The 26,162-nt window shown below is 30.7% G+C and overlaps 1 protein-coding gene across 8 annotated transcripts in view; it reads left to right on the top strand.

The window, feature by feature from the left end:
- LOC145311659 (sodium channel protein 1 brain-like) overlaps nt 1-26,162 on the top strand; it is a 209,137-nt gene that overhangs the window by 35,001 nt on the left and 147,974 nt on the right. For all 8 annotated transcript variants that reach the window (XM_080150617.1, XM_080150614.1, XM_080150616.1 and 5 more), the window contains 7 exons: nt 3,609-3,691; nt 5,907-6,057; nt 6,393-6,485; nt 20,374-20,489; nt 23,366-23,408; nt 24,733-24,817; nt 25,501-25,593. In XM_080150617.1, coding sequence (XP_080006743.1) covers nt 3,609-3,691; nt 5,907-6,057; nt 6,393-6,485; nt 20,374-20,489; nt 23,366-23,408; nt 24,733-24,817; nt 25,501-25,593 — 664 coding nt within the window. The remainder of the gene's footprint in view (nt 1-3,608; nt 3,692-5,906; nt 6,058-6,392; nt 6,486-20,373; nt 20,490-23,365; nt 23,409-24,732; nt 24,818-25,500; nt 25,594-26,162) is intronic.

Raw genomic sequence — 26,162 nt, 5'->3', positions numbered from 1 at the left:
GATAACTATATCATATATCATCTCTTGGCATATATTATTATACAGGGTCACAAATATTGTGATAACTATATTATATATCATCTCTTGGCATATATTATTACACAGGGTCACAAATATTGTGATAACTATATTATATATCATCTTTTGGCATATATTATTATACAGGGTCACAAATATTGTGATAACTATATTATATATCATCTTTTGGCATATATTATTATACAGGGTCACAAATATTGTGATAACTTTATTATATATCATCTCTTGGCATATATTATTATACAGGGTCACAAATATTGTGATAACTATATTATATATCATCTCTTGGCATATATTATTATACAGGGTCACAAATATTGAGATAACTATATTATATCTCTTCTGTTGACATATATTATTATACAGGGTCACAAATATTGTGATAACTATATTATATATCATCTCTTGGCATATATTATTATACAGGGTCACAAATATTGTGATAACTATATTATATATCATCTATTGGCATATATTATTACACAGGGTCACAAATATTGTGATAACTATATTATATATAATCTCTTGGCATATATTATTATACAGGGTCACAAATATTGTGATAACTATATTATATATAATCTCTAGGCATATATTATTATACAGGGTAACAAATATTGTGATAACTATATTATATATAATCTCTTTGCATATATTATTATTCAGGGTCACAAATATTGTGATAACTATATTATATATCATCTCTTGGCATATATTATTATACAGGGTCAAAAATATTGTGATAAATATATTATATATCATCTCTTGGCATATATTATTATACAGGGTCACAAATATTGTGATAACTATATTATATATCATCTCTTGGCATATATTATTATTCAGGGTCACAAATATTGTGATAACTATATTATATATCATCTCTTGGCATATATTATTATACAGTAGGGTGGGTCGATTTTGGACATTTTCTTTCTGAGGCCAAAGCGGGGATCTGCACTCAATTTATATAGATATAATACACCTCTGGATGATTTAAAATTTATCCTAAGTCTTAAAACCGCTGACGACCAGACATTCAATTGTATAGCTATTTGTAAATGGGAGTCAAAAATTTATTGAATCAGAACTATGGCTTCATGGTGCTCCCTGGAAATGCCTTGAGGAGCTGAGTCAGGAACTTTTTTCCGTTTTAAAAAATCTCGTTCCTAGCCTGAGAAAATCTAAAAAAACCTCTACAAATTGGACAATTCTCAATAAACCTTAAAATTTTTTGGTTTTTTAGTGATTTCTAAGGCTAGGAACGAGATATTTTGAAACGGACAAAAGTTCCTGATTCAGCTCTTCAAGGCCTTTCCAGGGAGCACCATGAAGCCATAGTTCTGATTCAAAAAAATTTTTGAATGTCGTCTTTGCATACTAATAAATAATAAATTATATTTTTAAGTGGTCGTGTTCTAAAACTCAATTTTTTAAAATTCTTTTTCGGTCAGAAATGTTTTTAAGGTTAATTTTATCTGTTGCATATCCCCGCTTTGTCTAATTCCGATATGAACCCACCCTATTATACAGGGTCACAAATATTGTGATAAATATATTATATATCATCTCTTGGCATATATTATTACACAGGGTCACAAATATTGTGATAACTATATTATATATCATCTCTTGGCATATATTATTACACAGGGTCACAAATATTGTGATAACTATATTATATATCATCTCTTGGCATATATTATTATACAGGGTCACAAATATTGTGACAAATATATTATATATCATCTCTTGGCATATATTATTAATATTATACAGGGTCACAAATATTGTGATAACTATATTATATAATCTTTTGGCATTTATCATTATACAGGGTCACAAATATTGTGATAACTATATTATATCATCTCTTGGCATTTATTATTAATCCTCGTCACATAAAATTTTAATCTTTTTTCTTCTAAAATCTTACCAAAAGATATTTTTAATTTAAAGATTTTTATCATAGAGAAATAAAAGATTTAAACATTAGTAATTGGATAAAATGAACTTTTTTAGAGAGTCAAACACATGTAAAGAGAGCAAACATGCTCGAAACAATTTGTAATGTTCGAATAAATATATAAATTGCTTATTTTGTTTGCGAGTTACCCTCTTATACAGGGTGTTTTTTTAATGGAATAAAATTATTGCTTAATTATCCCAATTACCATTCATAGACATTACTAATAAGATATATAAGTTTTCCGGAATTTTAATGTAGGGAGTAGATTTGAAATCTGCATCAAATTTTAAGGATTTTTTATAAAATTCGTTTTTTGTAAAATTCTTTATCTAAAAGCGAAAATACATTTTAGGGTAATTAATTTTGACCAATAGGATAGGTGGATTTTAAACTACCTGCGCTCTAATTGGTTGAATGATTTACGACATCCAATCAGAGCGCAGTTTTTTTAAATCCACCAATTACAGATGCCAAAATTAATTAACTTAATTTGTATTTCCGCTTTTAGATAAAGAATTATACAAAAAACGAATTTTATAAAAAATCCTTAAAATTTGATGCAGATTTCAAATCTACTCCCTACATTACAATTCCGGAAAACTTATATCTCTTAATTACTAATCAATATCTTATTTTCTTTATTGCTTATTTCAGATTCAGAAACTCAGATTCTTAGTGCCATTTTCACACTGATTAAGAGTTGGTTGCATTAACCCCCCCCCCCCCCCCCCATCAAAAACCTGTTTTTTTTCAATTTATGTAGAATATACGTGGATATTATGACAGGGGAAAAAATTTCGTCAATTTGGGTTGCTAACATAGATCATTTATTGGTCAGTTTGTTCATCCAGTCAAAGGGCAGGGGATTGGGGTAAAGAGGGTGGATATTTATTATAGCCAACAACAAGTTTCACTTAAAAAGCATGAAAATCTGGTGTAAGATCCTAGTAATTATAAATCCATTTATTTCCGTAGTGTATGATTTCGGAAAATGTAAGGACCAACATGAAATACCAAGGTCATTTTGACTGAATAACCTAAAAAGCAGCCAGCTTTCAAACAGCTGGCAGGGTAGTGGTAACCTTCCCCCAAAATAATTATAAACCTTCCCAGGTCCTATCGGAAGCTTTATTTTAAAGGAGAACCATATCGGTTCAGCGGTTATCGATATCGGTACAGACAGACACACACATATACATCCTGATAGTTTTATGTAGCTATAATATATTTTTCATTTCGACATAACTTATCTTATTTTTATTACGGGAATAGTTGTCTTCATATTAATGTGATTTTGGCCTCAGACTGTAATAATGTATATGTATGTATTAAAAGATTCCATGAAAACCTTAGTATTAATTAATACTATTCATACATACAATATACTTCACATATGGTTAATTATAAACAAAAACACATGTATAAATATAATAAACATAGTCATCAAAAACCTTTGTCTATATCATTGTCTAATATCTGGAAAAAATCCATGATTTTGAATGTTCCTGTTTTATATTAGAATATAGCTGTTGATAAATTAGAGATAAAATTATTAGGTAGTTAAAATAAATGTTTGATATATAAATGTTATTTTTTTTAGAATCAGCCTATGAAGCCGAAAGCAAAAATTCAACCCGAGATCCGACAATTCACCAAAGAATCTTTAGAAAAAATTAACCTAAGGCAACAATTTAATTTCATAAAAAATATTAACAAGTCAGACATTAAAAGAACACGTAGGGGAATTGTAAAATAGTTAAAATTGTCCTAGAATGACAAAGACGTAACAATATCAGTAATTAAAAGAGATTTAATCATAAAAGAAAATCCTAGTTTTTTTGTTTTTTTTAAATAAGGATAACATCATCCATAAGTGCCGCAGTACAAAAACATTGATGGATAAACAGAAAAAAGGATGATACGCAAAAAAAGATAGAAAATCACGAAACTCTTTTTGCCTTTTGGCATGAACTACAGACATACAGACAAATCAGTTATGTATCTTAATTAGCAGCCGGGATAATTATGTTTCCCACATAGCTTTACGGACTGTCTAACTGACCGACGAACGGACAGACTAAGTGAATGATAGAGTAACTTTGGTAATAAAAACTAAAAAGAATGAATTGATACCTTAAGCTTTGCTGAAGTATGTTTAGTTATGATGATTCCAAGTTTTACAATGTCAATAACTTTTCTTATTTGATTGTTAAAAAAATGTTGTTCTCATAGAGGAAAAATCATATATTTATTTGAAGTGTTTCCTCCTTATATAATCAAAGCAAGGACAAGTCCGTTTAATATAAATATTATTTCAATTACAAATAATTTAATACCGTTTTTCGTACCTCACTTTCTCTTTGTGTTTTTTTCCCTATCTTTATATCAAACTTCTCCCCCTCTCTCCCCCCCCCCCACCCCCTCTATCTTTCTCTCTCTCTCTATATATATATATATACTAGCGGCTTCGCCCCAGCCTCTAGGGGCTTTGCCCTAAGAGGTGATCAAAAAAAGTTAAGGTGAAATTCGTAAAAAAAAGAACCAAGGAAATTTTTTTTTTAAATGAGGGGGGATTTTTTTTAGGGGGGGGGGATTTGGGGTGTCCCACCCCACAAGAAAATAGCCTAAAATTACCACAAGACCAGGTATATTCCCTGAAGAGTAGGATCCGATCGGTTCAGTGGTTACCGAGATCTTAAGCTTCAGACGGACGGACAGACTACTTTGTATTATAGATATATATTTATCTTTCTGTCTTGTAATACTTAAAGAAGTCTTTAAAGGATTGAATGAGATTGAAAGTATAGAAAGGACACAAGCATGTAAGATCATGACCGATTGATTGATAATGACAACTATTCTAGCTGGATACACCACTCTAATCATTTACACATCAACTTTATACAATAATTTGATGTCTCTAGTCAACCCTAAATTGTGTATGCTAGTCAGCTAATATTACTTACATTATATACCAACTAAAATAATTATTTTTAACACTGTGAAATTTTCCTTTAAAAAAATGTAAATAGAAAATGTTTTGTTATCGAAAGTTGAAAATGAAATTAGTCGGCTGCATCTCTCTCAGAAAGAACAAAATTGTTACAATGTTGTATTTTTCAAGTTAAGCAATAACATCACCCCACCCTAACATATTTATCTTAAATTTTTAAACCCCTATGAGGGGAGCTTTTATATAACATTAGAAAGGGCGTCCAAGATTTTTACTTTTTTTTTTTTTTGGGGGGGGGGGTTAAATTTTTTAAGAGGGGGAGGTAATAAGTAATTGGGGGGGGACGGAGTTTTGGTAAGATCAATATCATTGTAACATTTTCAAACGTACAATCTGATGAATTCTTTAATTTAGATTACTTTAGGGGATGGAGATTTTTACTTGAAAAATAAATAATTTGACTAGGAAATTTTCCTGACTTCATCGCCAGAAAATGGATTAAGAACTTTCATTTCTTTTATTAATAAAGATTTTGGAGAAAAAATATTTTCTATCGAATTTTCCTTTTACATCTAAATGATTATATTAGTTGCATTCATCTACAGACATCAATTATCCATGAAGTTCATACACTTGCTAGTGGCTGCGCCCCTAGCTTCTAGCATCTAGATGACCATGTGAAGCTTCGCTAAAATGAAGCAGTTTTAAAGCTATACAGAGGAATCTCATTCAAAATTAATCAGACATCCATTTCAAATAGGAGCCGAGTATATTACATTTTCTCCCTATTATATTAACTGTATATAACTTAACATTCAGTGTCTAAGTTTGGTGCCTTTATTAAATCAGAACATATTGAACATCACGGCTTCCAATTCTAAATTTTCAGGTCACTCCGTGATAATCTTTTTTAAAATTCATGATGAAATAAAAATGTTGTATTAGAACCTCTAATTTAATCCGTGACTATGGTTTCCTGCCGAAGCGTGCTCCTCAACTGGAGGATGGATGTGAGCTTCCTGTCAAGTATGAACCTTTCCCTGCCAATCTTCTTGGTAGACCTGTTGAAGAGATTGATCAATATGTCTATGAAAAGGTAAATGTTTATAAAACAGAAATATTTTGCTTATCTTACCTGTAGTTAATTATTACCTAATTTGGTGTTTGGATTCTACTTTAATGTGCACTAATGAATTGAATTAAAATAAAGCATTTTTGAAAATATGCTGGTACATCTTAGCATGTAAAGCTCTAGCTCCCCAGGAAAAAGCTTAAGATTATTTTATAGCCAATCAATAGGTTTAGTCCTTGAATAGAAAAATGTAATGCATCCAACTGTTGGCGATTTATTTAGTTGTTGAGTTACGGACGGACATCATTCTACTATGTATTATTGATATTTGACATCTTTATAATTTGGAAATATTTTAGACATTTTGTGTGGTGTCCCGTAGGTTTCAGAAACCATTCATCCAACGGTTTTCAGCTTCTAATTCTTTGTTTATATTTCCACCCTGGAATTGTGTAAGTATTTTTTACATTTCGCGTTATAGTGTTAACTTTTGATTTAAAGGATAATTATTTTATCAAGATCTTAAGGGTCATTACTAAGGATGATGAAATAATGTACTATATTTATCCCTCCTATGCACTAAAAAATACCCCTTATGCAGATTGAAATTATTAGTGAAAATATCTGGACACTATTATGTTACAACCCAATCAAGATTCAAAATCCTCCCCCAAAAAGAGAAAAAGGGTAGTAAGATGAGGGAAATGAGGAAAGAGTTACTGAAAAGAACGATTCTACTGAGGAAACTAAAAAACATGCAAAATAAAAGGTAGTTAAAGTAAGTTGTAAAGGAAAGAGAGAAAACTTGTAAAATGTGTTGTAATTCGAATCTATAAAGGTTCCATCTATTGTGTAATATAATAGTGGCTTTTACAATAGCTTTAATCGCCGTATCACTTGGAGAGGTAGAAATTTGATTCATCTAACCCCCCCCCCCCCCCCTATTTCCAAATAGCATATAAAAACATTCCCTAGTAATTTCCTAATTTTACAACAAAAAAAATATAAATTTAGTGAATAGGTTTAACTCTCGATGTGCAGAAAATGGATTGCCTATTTCTTCCCTAATTTCCAAAGTTGTACAGCAGATAACCAAATTATTGCAAACGCTATTTACAGCTACTCCGGTCAAAGGGAAAAGCGATATAATGTATAAACGATTTATACATTATACATTCAAAATTTTAATTTTTCAAATTTTGATTTTTTTAAAGTTTGAAGCATTTTTAGCTAGTAGTAAATATTGAGATAGGACGCGGAAGCTAGGTACACTTTCGGAAACTAAAATTCAGTACATCTGACTCTCGCTTCTTTGTCAATTAAAGAAAAACAATCCCCCCCCCCCCCCAAACTGTATATCGAAAATAATCCTTCCTTGTTCTGTCCCAGATAGACTCGAAAGTGCAAATATTTGATTATAATGTATAAATCGTTTATACATTATATAGCTTTTCCCTTTGGCCAGAGTAGCGTTTGCAATAGTTGGGTTATCTGCTGTACAACTTCGGAAATTAGGAAAAAATGGGCAATAAATTTTCAGTTGATCATATTTCAAGGTTGCAAAGATTACACTTTTCATGGCCAATAACATTCTACCACATAGAGATTTTTTTTGAGGGGGAAAATTGTTTTGCCAAAATTATATTTTGTTATTTAAATGATTTGTTCATCTTATGGAAAAAAGATCATTTACTAAGTATATTTGCGATGACTTTTATTTAATAGATTCTTCCAATTTTTAACATTTACAAAACAGCCTGCTTTATTGCTTCAAGATCCATGTCATATCTATATAGGAAATAAATGTCTATAAATGAGCTCAAGTTTTCCAAGGAATAAATGTTCAAAGCTCATAGTGCTCCAATAATCCTCATTAAACTCTCATTGACCAAAGCGATAAAACCTTTATTCTCACAGTTATAGAATCTCAACGACAATGATTTTTTTATCCAATCTTGACAAGTGAGGTATTTTTGGAAAGAGGAATATATATAGAAAACGCCTATGAAAATTAGAAAATCCGCAGAAATCATATTTGCAAGTTATTTGCAAAAATCTGCAATGCTAATTTGCAAAATTAATTTCATGCCTTAAATGACTTATTTAGAAAAAATCTTTTTATGAAATGTGTTTATTTATAAGTTTAGAACATACTTAGGGCAAAAAAAATTTCTTTAGTGTTACTTTTTTCACCTTATATATGAAAAAAGCAGTTTCTCACATTTTATGATAAAAAAAGGTACAGAAACAAAAAATAAGATTTTTCTTGATGTAAACACAATAATTGGCATAAAATCTATCATCCTAAATTTAAAAATCAGACATAGAATCCTTTTTAGAGCTAATATAGTGCAAAAAGTAACCAAGACATTTTTGCAAAGTATGAAAATCTGAAGAAAATAGTTCTTTTTGCTTTTGATATACATATCAGATAAATGTATATAAAATTAGTGATTAAAAACTATAAAACATGTTATAAGTTTTTTCAACACTGTCATTGATTAAATTGCACTTTTAGGTTTAAGAATTACTGAAGTAGTGCATAAAAACTCTTTTAATGATGTAATTAAACAAAATAAATGCCAAAAAACCAACTACAAAATGGTCTACTGCATTATAAAAAACGCCTAATTGTTGATTTGAATTTATTTTGATTAATAACTTAATAAAAAGAGTTTTTATGTGCTACTTTGGTAATAAGTAAACCTAAAAGTGCATTTTAATTAATGATAGGGTTGAAAAAGTTATAACTTGTTTTATAGTTTTTGATCACTAATTTTATATACATTTATCTGATATGTATATCAAAATCAAAAAGAACTATTTTCTTCAGATTTTCATACTTTGCAAAAATGTCTTGGTTACTTTTTGCACTATTTTTGCTCTAAAAAGGATTCTATATCTGATTTTTACATTTAGGATGATAGATTTTATGCCAATTATTGTGTTTACATCAAGAAGAAACATATTTTTTGTTCCTGTACCTTTTTTTATCATAAAATGTGAGAAACTGCTTTTTTCATATATAAGGTGGAAAAAGTAACACTAAAGAAATTTTTTTTGCCTTAAGTATGTTCTAAACTTATAGATAAACACATTTCATAAAAAGATTTCTTTTTAAATGAGTCATTTAAGGCATGAAATTAATTTTGCAAATTAATATTGCAGATTTTTGCAAATAACTTGCAAATATGATTTCTGCGGATTTTCTAATTTTCATAGGCGTTTTCTATATATATTCCTCTTTCCAAAAATACCTCACTTGTCAAGATTGGATAAAAAAATCTTTGTCGTCGAGATTCCATAACTGTGTTCTATTTGTTTATGGAATGAAAAAAGTTTTTAAATTCATGTTGATATTTGAATTACATTGAAGTATTTAATCTTGATTTAATAAACAAAAAATATACGTTCATAATATAGAAAATCAAAGAAAACTCTGTTTTAAAAGAATTCGATTGTAGCGACACTTCCGTAGTGTTCAAATATTAAAACTAAAATTTTAATCATATTAACCCTTTGGTGATGGTAATGTAAATAAAAAATATTATTGAAGAAATTTTTTTTAAAAATCATTTAAAATATTAAATATTTACTTCTTTCTTTTAGATAGTAATGGTGAGGGAGGAAAATTGGAATAGATAAATAGATATGTACTTATAGAAAACTAGCCAATAGTGAGATAGTTATATCGAGCCAACTCTAGTACTTAATATAATTGATCATATCAGTCAGCAAAAATCATTTTTTTTATTTGCTAAGCTGCACTAAGACTTAAAATATCCCTCTGTCATAGTTTCTAAAGGAAACAAGGATGACAATTTCCACAAAAGCGAAGCACTGAAACGGTAGGACAAACGGACATTAACACTTATATAGTGTCAGAACTGCATAATCAGAATAAAAATATATAAGAGTCGAAGCAAAATTGTAAACAAATTTGATGAAATACTGCTTGATACAGGATAATGTTCATGGACATACTTACATTTTTAGGACTTAATTATAGAGTTGCTTCGCTTATAACATTATACTTTGTTGTCCCAGGAATCAATATACCAAAAATCAGATCAATCGGATGATGAAATCTCATAAAAATTTGTTGTTAAAAAAGAAAAAAATCAACATGTTCAAAATGGACGTACGGACATTTTGGTAATGATTATAGAGTTGCTACGCTTTCTAAATCGTACCTTACTACTAAAGGAATCACCATGCAAAGTTTGAAATCGATAGGACAATTCTAAAATGCTTAAATTAATAAAAAAAAGCTATCCGTTACGGACGGACGGACGGACCGACCCTAATTATAGAAAAGCTTCGCTTTATAAAAATTTTCTTTGGATGAATTATCACTCGCTTGTTCTTCATAGTAAGAAAGCTGACAGATGTTATTAGCAATTTCAGTCGGTGGAATTACATAATATTTAGGTATCTACCTAGATATGTTGGCCTGTAGGTAGGTATGTCTATTTTGATTAAGATATATATATTACAGGGTGCGCCACATGTAACCGGACTTTTTTTAAACGGCTTTTTTTTGACCAATCAGGACGTTTGACCCCACTATAGAAAGCTTAGGTAATGACCTTTTAGCACAAAAAAATCTTTGGACGAAGATGGGCTTGTACTCCGAGCTGGCCGCGCTTATGTTCAACAAGGCAGATTCGAAAGGCGCCGGTGGTAAAATCTGGATTTTCGACTAGGGCCCACTAAATCGGACCTCAGCCCATCTGTAGATGAGGTAGAGTTATGCAACTTGCTGGGGATACTGTTAGATACATAATTAAGACACTAGAAAAGACTAGAGCTCTCTATCAAAAATGGCTTGGCTGTAGTACTCCCACAAAGTGAAACGTGGCAGATTTAGAGATGTCAAAAACGTCAAAAATCGTGTAAAATCGTGAAAATTTCTCGGTTCTCGACGTTAGAGACCCATATGGAACTTAAAAACTCATGGAATATGGATTGCGCTGACAACCCTAGCTGAATCTTCATGGCATTTATAAAAAGGTATAGATCGTCGTTCTAGCTCAACTGTGGTCCAAATAAAGACCTCCGTGTCAAAGGGTAGCTTGAAAGTTGGGTGAGTTTGGATCCTGCGGTTACTCACGTTCCTAAGGAAATGGAACCTCCCAGAAGCCTGATCTTAATTTAATGGACTTTTTGGCCTGGGGCTACTTTGAAGCATGCACCAATAGACGTGCTCATGCCACAAAGACCTCCCTCATTGCCACTATCAAGGAGAACTTCGCCAGCCTGGACAGGTACATTTTGACCTGGGCCTGCTGGCGGTTGAGGAGGCGGGTAGCGGCGGTTATTAATGCTGGCGGCGATTTGTTTCAATGATCTACTAGTCATACACCTAGTTTTCTTCCCAGTTTTTAAAATTTTATAAAATCTTTAAAATTGACGATTTTATGATCATTTGTTTACAATTTAGAAAAAGTCCGGTTATATGTGGCGCACCCTGTATATTTACAATTTATACAATTTTTTATTAACCCTTAACGGTTGGGGGGGGGGGGGCGTTGAAGGTTTTGTGTTTTGAGATTTTTAATATAAAATTTACACAAAGATAAACATTTTCTGAAAAAAAATGCTTTTCTAGCATCAAAAAAAAAGAAAATGCCACCCGTTTAAATTTTTAAGTGAAAAAAGACCTAAAAACAAAGGTTTTTATATAAAGGGTGAAGGAAGCGAAAATTGAATTTGACACACTTAAAGTCGAAAATTCATCATCTAACAGGGGATATGCAAAAATTTTTTTTATCCCACTAGCTCTAATAGGAGCTGAGATGATAGGGGGGGGGGGTATTTAACGCCTCCCCCCCCCCCCCCCCCGGACTGATAAAGGTGTGGCAAGGGGTCCGACTGTTAAGGGTTAATTACGTTTTATGAACTTTTAGGCCAAAATCTTTTCTAATCTGTTTAAATCATAATAAACATTGTTAAAAATGGAATTATTTGAAAGTTTCTTTCTGTTTTGCACAGATGCACACTAAAATAAATCAATAAAAATATTACAACAAAAAAGTACAAGTCATGAAGTGGTTCATTAAACGATACACCAATTTGCAAGCAAAAGAATTCAAAAGGAAGTAGAAAGGATAATAGTATAAAAATAAGGATGACAAAAAATTATGAATGGATATCAAGAAAAAATTTACTAAAGATACAATAATCATGAAACTTGATTAAATAGGGAAATTACGAACCCTTTAAAATAATGCAACCTTTAAATCACGAAAACTGTCGGATTTTGGAGCTCTGATGGCTCAAATGCGACTTACTGAACTGATAATAATGTAATCAATCAAAAACACGAGAAATGATCTCCAATATATTACATAATTTATTAATGCAATGCCTTTAAACCGAAAATCTTAAAACAGATTATAATTATTAGATAAATTATTACAGTAAATCAATTGTGTTATGTTTGTCTAAATATACTAATTGTAGAGTTACATCGCAAAGCAAAGCAACTCACATGAAAATTTCATATTATATATATACACATAAAACAAGCATGAGTTTATACAAAGCACCACGGGCATATTCTTTGAATTTATCCTTGAATTTCAATTTAAAAAGCAATGAATTAAGTAATGTCTCAAATTATTTAATTTGCCCCCTTTTATCAACAACAACTTTGGCTAAAAGTAGTTTAGTTCAAAGATTTTCTATAAAGTATAAATAATTTATAAGAAAAATTACTTGTTTTATCACTACACTAGTAACAATTTTGATTGATGTTAACAATTCAAGATCAGAAAAGCAAGTAAGACTTTTCAAACTTTTAGCGGGCAACGAGACAAAGGTATTATTATCAAATACTCCTAGCTGGAATTTTCCAGTTATATGTTTTACACATATGAAGTCAAGTCATGGGGAATTATTCATCTCCAAGAAAAAGAGAAGGCAGCTCAGTTGGGTTACTTCGCCGCACTTGAAGCTCCATAAAGGGAAAATGGGGGGGGGGGGGGTTTAGCTTGGCGGTCAAATTTGCAAAGCCTGCCAAGGTATGGATTTCAGGCAAATCTTTCCCACAGATGTTACTTCTAATCTTGCTAATCTTTACATTCACATAAATAGATTAATTATTTTTATGGATCAGAAATAAACATAAACAAATAATGCGGCATGAATCTGATGCAATTTAAACCTGTTTGCATGCCAAGACAAAAACTTAAAAATATAGGAATCGATCTAGCAACATTTATAGAACCAATATGTCAATGGCTTATATTTCAATTATGTTATTATCTCTTCAAAAAATTGGAGTGGGGACAAAACACCTAATTTAACAAGGATGACAACATCCATAAAAGCAAAGCACTGAAACAGTAGAACAAACGGACATTCACACTTGTATAGAGTCTGAACTGAATAATCAGAATATAAAAGTATAAGAGTCGAAGCAAAATTGTAAGTAAATTTGTTGAAAAACTGCTTGATACAGGATAATGTTTATGGACATACTTACATTTAGGACTTGATTCTAGAGTTGCTTCGCTTATGATATTGTTCTTGGTTGTCCCAGGAATCAATATAACAAAAAACAGAACAAACGGATATTTAGATCACATAAATATTTATTGTTAAAAAAGTAGGAAAATCAACATGTTTAAAATGGACGTATGGACATTCTGGTAATGATTAAAGAGTTGCTACGCTTTTTAAATCGTACCTAACTACTACAGGAATCATCATGCAAAGTTTGAAATCGATAGGACAATTCTAAAATGCCTAAATTAACGAATAAAAGCTATCTATCTCGGACTGCCGGACCGACCCTAATTATAGAAAAGCTTCGCTTTTAAAAATACCTAATTTAAAAATGCCTAATTTTATGAATGTCTAATGTGACAAAATGCCTAATTTATAAATACCTAATTTAACAAGGATGACAACATCCATAAAAGCGAAGCACTGAAACGTTAGAACAAACGGACATTAACACTTGTATAGTATCTGAACTGAAAAATCGGAACATAAATGTATAAATGTCGAATCAAAATTGTAGGTAAATTTGTTGAAAAACTGCTTAAAAACAGGATAATGTTTATGGACATACTTACATTTTTGGACTTGATTATAGAGTTGCTTCGCTTATAATATTGTTCTTTGTTGTCCCAGGAATCAATATACAAAAAATCAGATCAAACGGATAATTAAAACACTTGAAAATTTGTTGTTATAAAAGTAGAAAAATCAACATGTTTAAAATGGACTTACGGACATTCTGGTAATGATTATAGAGTTGCTACGCTTTCTAAATCGTACCCAACTACTACAGGAATCATCATGCAAAGTTTGAAATTGATAGGACAATTCTAACATGCCTAAATTAACAAATAAAAGCTATCTATCTCGGACGGACGGACGTACGTACGGACGGACGGACCGACCCTAATTATAGAAAAGCTTCGCTTTTAAAAATGTCTAATTTAGAAAATAGAAATACCTAATTTTAAAAATGCCTAATGTGACAAAACACCTAATTTTTAAAATGCCTAATTTTATAAATACCTAACTATTAATAACAGTAACAAGCCCTTTTCACTCCACAGGGGGGAGCATAGGCAGCTGACAATTCGTCAGTGTTTCTGCAACAATGTGGCTTATGGATATGGGATAGGGTTGTCAGCCCTAAGCCCCATGATTGCGGTGTAAAGCGTCCATTTGCCATCAGACAACCAACCCTTTGATTGCACGACCTTTGTCTGAGAAGTCCTAACTGTGCATGGTAGTGAGTTGCGCCTGTTTTGGGCAAAGGCATTCCCCCTACTCTAACTATTTATGTCGCGCACCTGACATAGCAGCAGTAGGAACCATTTTTAAAGTCTTTAGTTATGACGCGGTGTCAGACCGAGATTCGCACCTATCACCTTCCCGACGACGAGCAGATGCGCTACGTGTTGAGCCACAGTCGCGGGTTCCTAACTATAAATACCTAAGTTTAAAAAAACCTAATTTTAAAATACCTAATTTAAAAAACCTAATTTTAAGCATATCTTAAAACTGTTGTTAAATATATTAAACTGGCGGCTACGCCCCATAGAGGCCTCTCGGGGCAATTGCAGTGAGGAGGGTAATTCAATTTATTCTTGTGGGGGTGGGGGGGGGTTACAACCCTCCCTCCCCTCCACAATCAATGACAATTTTATCGAGGATAGTTAAATGAAAAACTATTTGATAAATTTATGTTTTATTGGATCTGAGGGGATAATTTTAGTTGAGATGACCCTAAACTTACATTGATTTTATAATTTTTATTTTATTATTCCTAAAAAATTGTCTATAATATGAATCAATTCATGATTTCACATCATACCTAAGAACCTGCCTTGTTTTCCCTCCAAGAAATGTTTTATTTAATAACAATGAATTTAAAGTATCCTTTGTCCTTGAAATATGAAAATTTAACGTAAGCATACACCTGTGAGTTATGAAATGAAATCAATAAAAAAAATGTGCGAGCATCAAAGGAGGAGTAATGTATACAAATGAATTTTATTTTATATTGGTTTCTTCCCATTTTAGGTATTTTAGTAAAAAAATTAGATATTTTAAAATTAGACATTTATATAGTTTATAATTAGGTATATTAAAATTAGGCGTTTTTAAAATTAGACATTTTCAAAGTTAGGTTTTTTTTAGTTAGGCATTTTTAGTTAGGCGTTTTTAAATTAGGCATTTATAAATTAGGTGTTTTTAAATTAGGTGTTTTTAACGTAGGTATTTTTAACATTAGGTATTTTTAAACTTAGGTGTTTTTAGTTAGGCATTTTTAAATTAGGTGTTTTGTCCCCACTCCAAAAATTAATATTGTTTACTTTACTAATTTGAATTTTTAAGATGGCTTATTGTTGGGTTGGCCTGAATCAGATTTTAGGGTATGTTGTTGGCATTTTATTTATGATTAAAATGGAATTTAAAAATATTTTGTTATCATTGCTTACTAAAATTCAAAGTCGAAAATAAATAAATCAAGTATAAGTGAATAAGTACCTCTGTAATATTCTATCAAATAACTGTTCCATGCCAAGATTAGACATAATAAAATTTTTTTATTCAAAAACATAATTTTACGTTTAAAATAAACAGAAATACTCAAATGATTTTGTAATAAATTATTGCAAAATTAATAAAAATAATATTAAAAATTTGGTTTAAATATAGAACTAGTTTTGCGTTTGTATTCATTTAAGGGGGGTTATGATTTCTGCATAAAATTTTTAAGATTTGAATGGACCAAATACAACAGTTTCTTTTTAAGCTACCAAATTAAAATTCTTAGCTACTTACATTCCAAAAAAAGTAATTCCTCCGTTTTTTTTTGTTTTTTTTTATGGGTTCCTATTCGGATTGTGTAACTCTAAGCAGCAGATTTGAAAATAAGTTGTTGTGATCAAATATCACTTGTTTATTATTATTTTAGAAGCAGAAATTTGTTTGTTTTTTGAAATTTTTCTATGATGCGCACTTTGCCCCCTTTTTTTATATTGGCACTGCCAATTGCCTATTGGTTGGTACAAAACAAGCCTAAATTACCAAACACTATTATTTAGGGCGGTAGCCAATAGGAGCTGTCCACCAATGAAATTTAATTAGAAAATGGTAAAAGTTGCATTATCCCTTTTATTGCCAGTTTTCTTATCCCTTATCCCTGGACAAAACAATGTATAGATTAGATGAACATATGTCATACGAATCTTCACTAAAAATTTCAGCTGTCTAATAGTCTGTCTTGATTAGGAGCCGAGAAAATCACGATTCTCCCAAAGCGTTACGAACTGACGGACATACAAAGTGAATTATAGAGTAGCTTCGCTAATAAAAACTATCACGTGTTAATGAATGGGTACGTTACAACTTAGCTACTAAATATTGATTCGAAATAAGAGCTATAAAGTGCAGCTAAGCTATTTCTACTTGTATTAGAAGTTGTAAAATAAGATATCTCATCATTTCCTACTAAATACCTCTAGCACAAATTCAGTAAAGCAGCCTAAAGTCAAAAGTTTTTTATTCAAAATGAGCATTTTTTATTAAAAATTCAATTATTTCATTATCAGTATTAGAAGCTTACAAAACAAATGTTCAACTTATTATATGATTGTTTCTGGGTATGATGTTTTCAAACTGTTTGTATGCGAAAGAGATTGCACATTGTAAATCATTGCAGTTATGACCTTTGATACTTTGATAGTGTGCAAAAAAAGAACTTGAAAAACATTAAATTATGATTTACTATTTTGCTATTTTTACAAGTTATACAGTATCTTTCTTGCCCGCTTCAATAAAAGTAAATCCTAGCGTGCCTGCTTACTATTTGAAAGGTGTCTGGTTCGAGTCTGGACCACACTGTATCATATGCCAGAAACATTAATTGGGGTATTGTGCGTGATTTTAATAATGAGATTATCTTTTTTAAATCTATATAACAGTTTCGTTCATTAAACTATAATGAGAAAACCTCTTATTTCGCAAAAAAAGTGAAGTCTTAAAATAACCCCGGGAAGAGTTTGATTTAAAAGACTTATTCGTCATATACAAATTTTTGCTAAGATTTCGAAATCTCTTTCTTTAATATAAAAAGTTATGTCACAAAGCTTTAAAAATATTAGGGGTTGAAGTTAGGAGTTGGAGTTATGACGGTTACACGAGCTAAAATTTTACCAAAAAATGTATAGTCTAAATTTGAATGATAAAATATGATATATCATCCTCTCATCATAAATTTATTGCAAGCCTCTTTCTCCTTCGAGTCAACTACTTATTTTTCAAATTTAGTCAAAATTTAGTTTTGTGTACATGACTTTTTAAAGACCTCATTAGATAAGTATTTTGATTGGCATTTTTAGTAGCGAATCTACTCTATAACTTTTTTGTCTGTCCCTTCGTCAGTCAGTCTGTTACTCTACAGGGGAGTTATAATTTTCTTGGCTGTTATTGAAGATAAACAGCTGAAATTTTAGTGAAGAATTCTATGACAAATGCGCATCAAATCTATAATTTACTTTGTTTGTCTGTCTTTCCGTTATGCTTTAAAGAAATTAAACCTTATGGTATAAATGTTTTGTGATTCTTGTCTATTTATGCGCTATCTTGGATCCAAAACGTTTAAAATATGAAAAAGATACTGTATTATTTGTTTGTTTATGTTATGAAGGCATATATTTAATATTTATATGTGTATTTTGCACCATACTATATAGTTAGATACATGGATTTATTACTTGTGTATCGGAAGAGCTTCTATAAATTTTAGCTTTGTGTGTTTCTATTAGTTTGAAATAAGATTCTTGTCAACAATAAGATATATATTCAATAACAAAAAATTCTCACCTTTATAAGAAAATTTATTGTACAGGGTCTTAAGAGAAATATTTATGGATACAAAAATCCACTAATGCTAACTAAAAATTCTCCAAAATGTCCACAGCTACATAACATTCTAAAATGTCGGAGGTTCGAAAAAGAACTGATTTAAATGAAATGTATAAAATTCCTAAAACGACTACTTTTCCGCCTTTATGAAGTAAAACCAGATTTTAAGACAAGATAAAGTATAAAAATAAATTTGCTGATTTATTATACAGGAATCCATTTTTGTATCTAATTGTATTATATACACACTGGACAACTACAAATAATACAAAGATATTCTCAATATATTTGTAATTTTCACTTTTGTGCAGATGATACATACATTTATATTAAATATATCCAAATATGTATCTTTCAGAGAGATTTTTTTTCTTTTTTATATTTGCAGCCTGTTGCTTTATTATATTTTATATCTTTGAAACAGACCATATTATCCTTTCTTATCCTACATATATAAAAAGGAACAGGATGCCTGTCTGTCTTTCGTGTCTGTATGTTTGTATTCAAGTATCGAACCGCCAGACTGATATGTTTCTCTTTTACAGGTCATGGGAAAGTTTTCAAAACTCCACCCTTACAAGACTAATCGAGAACCCCCCCCCCCCAAAAAAAAAAAAATAAGAAATTAAAATTATTCTAATAGATATAGTTTTACGATGTTTATTCTTTGGTCATATTTCATAAAGGTTAAATATGTCACACTTATCAAAGTAAGTTTATTATATTTATTTAGTTGCTTCGCTAATTTTGTTAGTTATAATTGTAATAGAAATCACATAAAAAGTTTAAGTTTGTTTTTACCAACAACAAAAAACTATCAATCAACGTGTTTAATACGATCGGTTTGACGGGAATTTAGCATGACAAAGATTCATTGACCATATATACCTTATAGTTAAGGGAATCTTAGAATTAAGTTGAATGTTCTTTGTCTATGAAACTAAATAATTCATGTTAAATAAAGCCTCTTGTATATTTGCCTAACTTTAGCAAAGCGTTTTCATTTGGCTGAGACCCATTCCATTTTATCAAGATTATATTTAATGTGAAATTACAATGATGAAAGGACTTGAGACAGAGAAATAATATTCTAAATAAAAATTATTATTATATAGCAGACTAGATTAGTAATGAAATATGAAAATATTAGACTCATTATTTCAATTTTAAATGTCTGTCTGCCTGTCCTTCAGTTACGGTAAAGAGGAAATATTTTGTAAAAATCTCTATTTATAATTTGCATTTTCATAATAAATCGCCTAATCCGTCCGTCCGTGTACTTATTTACTAAAGAGGATGGAAATTTCGTTTTTAGTTTTGATGTTAATGAATGTTGACATCCTTGTTTAATCTTTCTAAGCTTATGTTGAACATTTCCTAAGATGCTTTTTAAAGAAAATCTTTCTTGTCCTACTTATGATGAAATGTAGAAGAACAAATCCTCGATACATCTTTTTATCATCAAAAGTAAAATAAAAATAACATAAGCCTTGATAAGATAAGCCGGTGCAGATCAATGAAAATTCTTAAAAAGATAATCTTGACTACGACTGTCAAACCCTTTAATCTTAAATATTTTACAAAATAAGAATACTTGTTCTGTCTACGGATCTTCGTATCAATTTGATTAGCCTAACGAATAGATAGCCAATGATGAATGGATACACTACGAGATCTTATTGTGGTGCATCTTTAAACCAAATTTTGCTTAATTGATGTGCATGATTATATGGTTACAAGCCCATTAGACAATTAACTCCTTGATTAGGCGACTGACTGGAAGTCGTATTTGTGCATGGTAATGCACATGTTTTAGGTCAATGCATTCCCACTACTCTAGCTATTTATGTCACGCACCTGATATATATAGCGTATGTACTACGTGTTATGCCACAGTCGCGGGTTTACCAATTTGATTAATCATATTTTATTTTATTTCAGTTTCGAGGGTTAGCAATCTATGTTAGTGTGAACCAATATTTTGACTATGTTGTGATGCTGACTATCCTGGCTAACTGCGCCTTCCTAGCCATGACAGAGCCTATCAATGAGGCAGAGTAAGTATCTGTATATTCATTATATTGCTAGCGGCAGCGTTTCTAACATCCCTATTCGAAGAGGTTGCAAAGGACAGAAATAGTCTAAAACCAAACTAAATCTGAAAATAGAATAGCCTAAAACCATCTTGAACCAAATGTGAAGTTTCCCTAAATTCAGGAACTAAATTGATTTCGTATATGAAATCTTAAGACGCAGACAAATAAAAAAACTTACCTTTAAATCAAAACTTAGATATTGAAATGATGAGTCCATCTTTCTTTATCTGAATCTATCTACATCTACATATATGTTTCCCTTTTCCTTATTTTCCTATACTTTCAATCTTTATTTCCATTTAAAACCAAAAAATACCTTTAAATAGAAATGAAAATGTATTAAAAAATATTTTGGAAGTTAAAATTTCTGTCAATGAATGTGTAACACTTACAATTTTCTATGTTTTTAATTATTTAAAGATTTTTAGTTATTTTTACTTTTTTAAGTTTTATAAAAATAATCCTTACCTGTGTTTTTCTCATGTATATCTGTTGTGCATGTGTGTGTTTGTATGGGTGTGGGTGTGGGTGTGCGTGTGTGTGTGTTGGGAAGATATTTATCTATTCTATTTCTTTTTGCTAGAATTCCTTTATCCACTCAGAATTAATACAAGCTCTACAAAGAGTAATGACTATATATTTTTTTCATTTAATTAGCCTATAGAGGAAGTGTAACAAAGGGGGGGGGGGAGCATTCTTAATTTTTATTTTACAAAGTAAGAAATAAAAAAGTGATTTTGGGGGAGAGGTTATTTGTGATAGGTAGATCTATATGAAGAGAAATAAACCTTTTACTTACAAGTATTTATATGACACATAAGTTCTAAATTGATTATAGAATATAGGTGTGCTACTATTATTACTCTATGTTATATATTGTAAACCTGAGGCTATTACTTGTTGTAAAGCAATATTATACCTGTCACACACAGTTTTAATTTATACATTTTCTTTAAACATATTCAATATTCTAGTTATCTTGCTTAGTTTCTTTTACAACACAAAGAGAGAAAATAAAATGCTGTTGTTTTATCAACGTAACTTTATTTTCAGTCGTTAGCAGAATTTTTTTGTAAAAAGCTGTCGATAACATCCTTGAACTTTATTATTATGTGACATTTAGTAGACATAATCCATGCTTGCAGTGGCGTGCGAACCGAAGGGGGCACTTGGGGCGATTGCCCCCCCCCCCTCGAGCCAACGCCCCCCTGCCCCTTTATTTGGTATTGCATTTAATGAATGTTGTCATCCTTGTTAAAGTGGTAGATCTGAGCTAAAAACAATGACATTTATTTTGCACAAATAAAGGAAAATGCAGGGATACAATATTAGTTATCTTGGCTACTGGAGTAAAGTAAGTAAGAGAAAACAAAATAGCAATAATAAATACTCATACAGAGCCGTGTTGTAGGTTTTACAAGAAACAAAGCACCAATTATAATCAATAAATTATGTTGGATCCAATATCCACTTCCTAAATTCCTGCAGAAAATGCAATTTGATGAGGATATATTTCATTGTAGCTCTAGTAAGTACTAATAACAAAACTAGGAACAAGTACCCCTTCATTTTAACAAGGATCATAACATCTATAAAAACAAAGCAATGCAGTTGCTGTATCCAAAAATAAGTCTCAGCTTTTTGAGCTTGCAATAGAATATAACTTGATAAACGAAAAGAGCTAACCGTTACACTTAGAGAAATAACCGTTCTGGACGAACAAACTGACAGAAAGACCCTAATCATAGAAAATCTTCGCTTTTAATAAAAAGACAATGATCAAGTATATTCATGAAAAGGTAGGTAGATACTAACTTCAGAACCAATGTATAGAATGGCTTACCTTCTTAAAACCATTAAATGCAGAAAACTGAAACGTACAACTTATACAAATAATAAACACGTTTCTAAACTCATCAGAACAAAGTAATAAAAAATTGTACAAAATTGGTTTTATTATTACAATCTTTGCCTGGTGTATAATTTTATAAACTTCTAAAAGCAAAGAATTAAATGTTTCCTTTTTGGCAGTTAGGTTATAAATTTCTAAGAGAAGCAACAGAAAAGGTATTTTATATCATCAATTCAAGCCTTATACATATGTATACTGTATGAATAGCCAAAAACTATTTGAAGGAGATATTTATATCTCTCTTTAGTTTCCATTTCTCTTTTTTTTACTGAGATGCCAATTAAACCAATATTGTAGATTGGAAAAAGTAGAGCTCAACTTAGTTTTAAACTAAATAATAGTTTTCCAGAAGCGTAGAAACTTAATATGTAGATGTTGTCATTCTTGTCATAATTCAAGAGAGAAATAGTATTTTTTTTAAATTGCAGAAAGGTGTTCTATTTTGTCTTTCTGCCGCACGGCAGACAGAAGTCTCATTGCCAGCCGTGGACCTCACTTACGCAACTTAATTTGTCCAAGCCGGAGCCATCAAATACTTTACTCAGCTTAAGTCGTCCTTAGTCACAGCCACCATATTTTAAATTAGCCACTCTCATCCATAGCCATCTCAACGACAGTCATACTAAGTCGCAGCAACTCTAGGCCTCAATCAGTCTAAGTTACCCATATCCGAATCCACCCTTTGATAACATCATCTCCGCAACATTTTAAAAGCCGATGCCGTTCTCATCCACGCAGCTTTTATTAAACAGTAGCCGCGAATGTCACCCAACTTGGAGTAAGGAAAACGGCCTCGTATAATCTGGTACGCTAATCCACTCTTCTGCAGCTGTAGTCTCCTAGACTCATATTTTTTTGGTCTATTTATTTTCTACTTATTAGTAATTTCTACATGTCTCTTTCCTGATAAATCATTGTTTTTTAGGTTTGTGTTTCTTGCTATCTATAGTGTAGAGATGGTTATCAAGGTAATTTTTTTAATATCGCAGCTATTCTAACAATAGTCTCTATAACCGTTCATTTCTTTTCCATGGCCGGACATAAACTAATTTTCCTATTCTATTTTCCCCCATCAACCATGAATCTATAATTTTACCACTATCCTCCCCTACCCCCAAAAAATGGTGACAAGTTTATGACGAGAAAAGCGAATTTTTGGAATTGGGCGGCGAAGGAAGCTTTGGTATTCTATTTTTTTAGCACCAGAGATGGAATAGTAGAAAAAACTAACTATCTAACTCTTTTTTAAATTTATTTTAAAATATAGGGGCAGTTGTCAGTGCTTAAGAGGCACTTTATGTGAAAGCACCAATAGCTTTACTTCAAAGAAAATCCAACAAACATAAATGCTATAAGGGAAACGTTTTCAAGAATGCAAGTTTTTTAGATATTTTTTATTGGAAAATAACTGAGGTAGCAACTTGTAAATGTAAACCCAAACTTTTAAATGTTAAAATTGCAGTATCGATCATATACACAAGAGCGTACATTCTTTAAATATAAATTTTAGATTTACATTTTTGCTATTGATTTTTAAATGTCTTTGGTTACGCTTTACCTAAATTGATTTTAAGAATGAAAGAGATGATTTTGTAATCATGGAAAATTTTCTTTTCACAGAAACAAATAATTAGAAAATATTCATAAATCTGTCAAGGAAAATAACGAAGTTTTTTTTGAAAGAATTATCTGTATAAGAGATCTAACATAAGATACAGAAATTTTGCTATATTCCAGGATGTTGCACACTTGCAGTTCAACAACTATTTTTTATCTCAAATAGTTTTTATGACATTTAACATCAGATAAACTTCAGTTGCAATGGCCGCGCCGTGCGGAAAATAAAAAAAGGAAATTTAATTAGAAATGAACAGATTTTTCTAGTTTTGCAAAGAAAATTAGCAAAATAATATTGCTGACTTAATTTTTCAATTTAGAATTATGGTTGTAATCTTTAAAGGCAAACATATTAGTTTGGTTTCTTTTACGTTGTTAAGAATAGCCCCCCTTTATTTTTAAAATAAATTGAAGGGGGGAAGGTAGAAAGTTCCGCGTTTGATTGTTTATTATTGCATTAAAACTTAAGTTAGGTTATATTGAGTACTGGGTTGCCTCTCAGGCTTAAGATACTGCAAGATATCAAATCATGCATGCTAATGTTTAAAATTTTAATAGTGGAAAGACTGGATATTTATGAAAGAACCTAAAACTATCTACCATAGGCTACATTACTAGGTTTTATAATCCTAACTATTTTACTATGTGTCATATTAATATTTATGTAATATTTAGGTGATTGCAAAAGGATTCATTCTGAATAATTATACTTATCTGCGTAATCCATGGAATTGGCTAGATTTTATTGTTATTTTATCAGGTATATTCTATTTTAATGACAGATATATAGTATATATGTATATACAGAGAACTACCTCCCATCATTTTTCAATAACCTTATTCGTCTGCTACCCAATTATTTTCTGCTAGTTGGCTGTGTTAATATACACCAAACCATTGGTTGATTATCAAAAGCCCAACTGAAAGTCTGGACAAGGACAGTGCAATGGGTAGATACAGTTATTTAACCCTTTCCCATTCTAGTGTTTTACTCTAATATTTCGATACAATTTAAGGTTAATTTCTATAGCTACAATTTTTTCTAATTACGTCTGTCTGGATTTTTTTAACATTTGTGTAACCTTTTCTTTATACAGTTTACTTTAATCAATTCAGGAAGATTATATCCAAATATAGGAAAAGGACAAAAATTTGTAGTACATACAGTTTATTGCAAATTTTTATTTTCCTGCAAAATAAAAACTTTGTATGCTACCAGCGGTCAATCGGCTAAATGTAGACGCGTAAAACATGCATAAGTGCTGCAGATGTCAAGTTAAAAAAGTCACACTCCCCCTCCCTCTCCCCTAAATATATTTGGGATGTGAAAAATTTTCGCGTCTGACAAAGATAAAGCGGTCGCAAAAAGACAAGTAGTTATTGTATCATTACTCACAATGTAATTTCACTATTTAAAAAAGCTATTTAAATGATTAATTTTAGGTTACCTGACAACTTTTGTTGAAATGGGAAATTTTGCCGGTTTAAGAACATTTAGAGTACTAAGAGCCTTAAAGTCTGTTTCTATCATGCCAGGTAGGTCAAATAATTATATTCAGTTAAAACTTACTAATATTAAAAGCATTATATTGAGTGATGTATTCTGAAAACAAAGAGTTGATATTTTTAATAGTTCCCTCAAGGATCTTTGAAAAAATGAAAGATGAGTCTTTGTTACATATTTTTCATGAGATCCATAGAATATTAATAACAAAATCTAATAGATTTTATTGATTTATTTGCAAAATTCATGGTTGACTCTGTTGAATTTCCTATTAAAGAAACTTCCTCTAAGGAGTTTTTGCAAGGACAGGAGGAAATAAATTGAAAAAAAATATATATAAGCCGGGGACCAAAAATACTTATTTTTGTATATTTTATTAAATTTAGGACAAATTTACATTAAGTATTCAGATTTTCTACATCTTTTGTAATAAGTTCTTGAACCAAATACTGACAAATTAACCTTCTTCTATCCTCAACTAATTGTTATCAGATTACTTTGTCTCTATCTGAATTTTGCATCTATGTAGTGAAATTGCAAAATGAAATCCAATGGTATTGTAATTTATAGAAGCGGCAAGACAGCACAAATTTTCTCTGCA

This window comes from Acartia tonsa, chromosome 2 (assembly GCF_053477335.1).
Source record: "Acartia tonsa isolate MP-2025a chromosome 2, ASM5347733v1, whole genome shotgun sequence".
Classification (NCBI taxonomy): domain Eukaryota; kingdom Metazoa; phylum Arthropoda; class Copepoda; order Calanoida; family Acartiidae; genus Acartia; species Acartia tonsa.
Note: the sequence above shows the minus strand (reverse complement) of the source record. Positions and strands in the feature narration are given on the sequence as shown.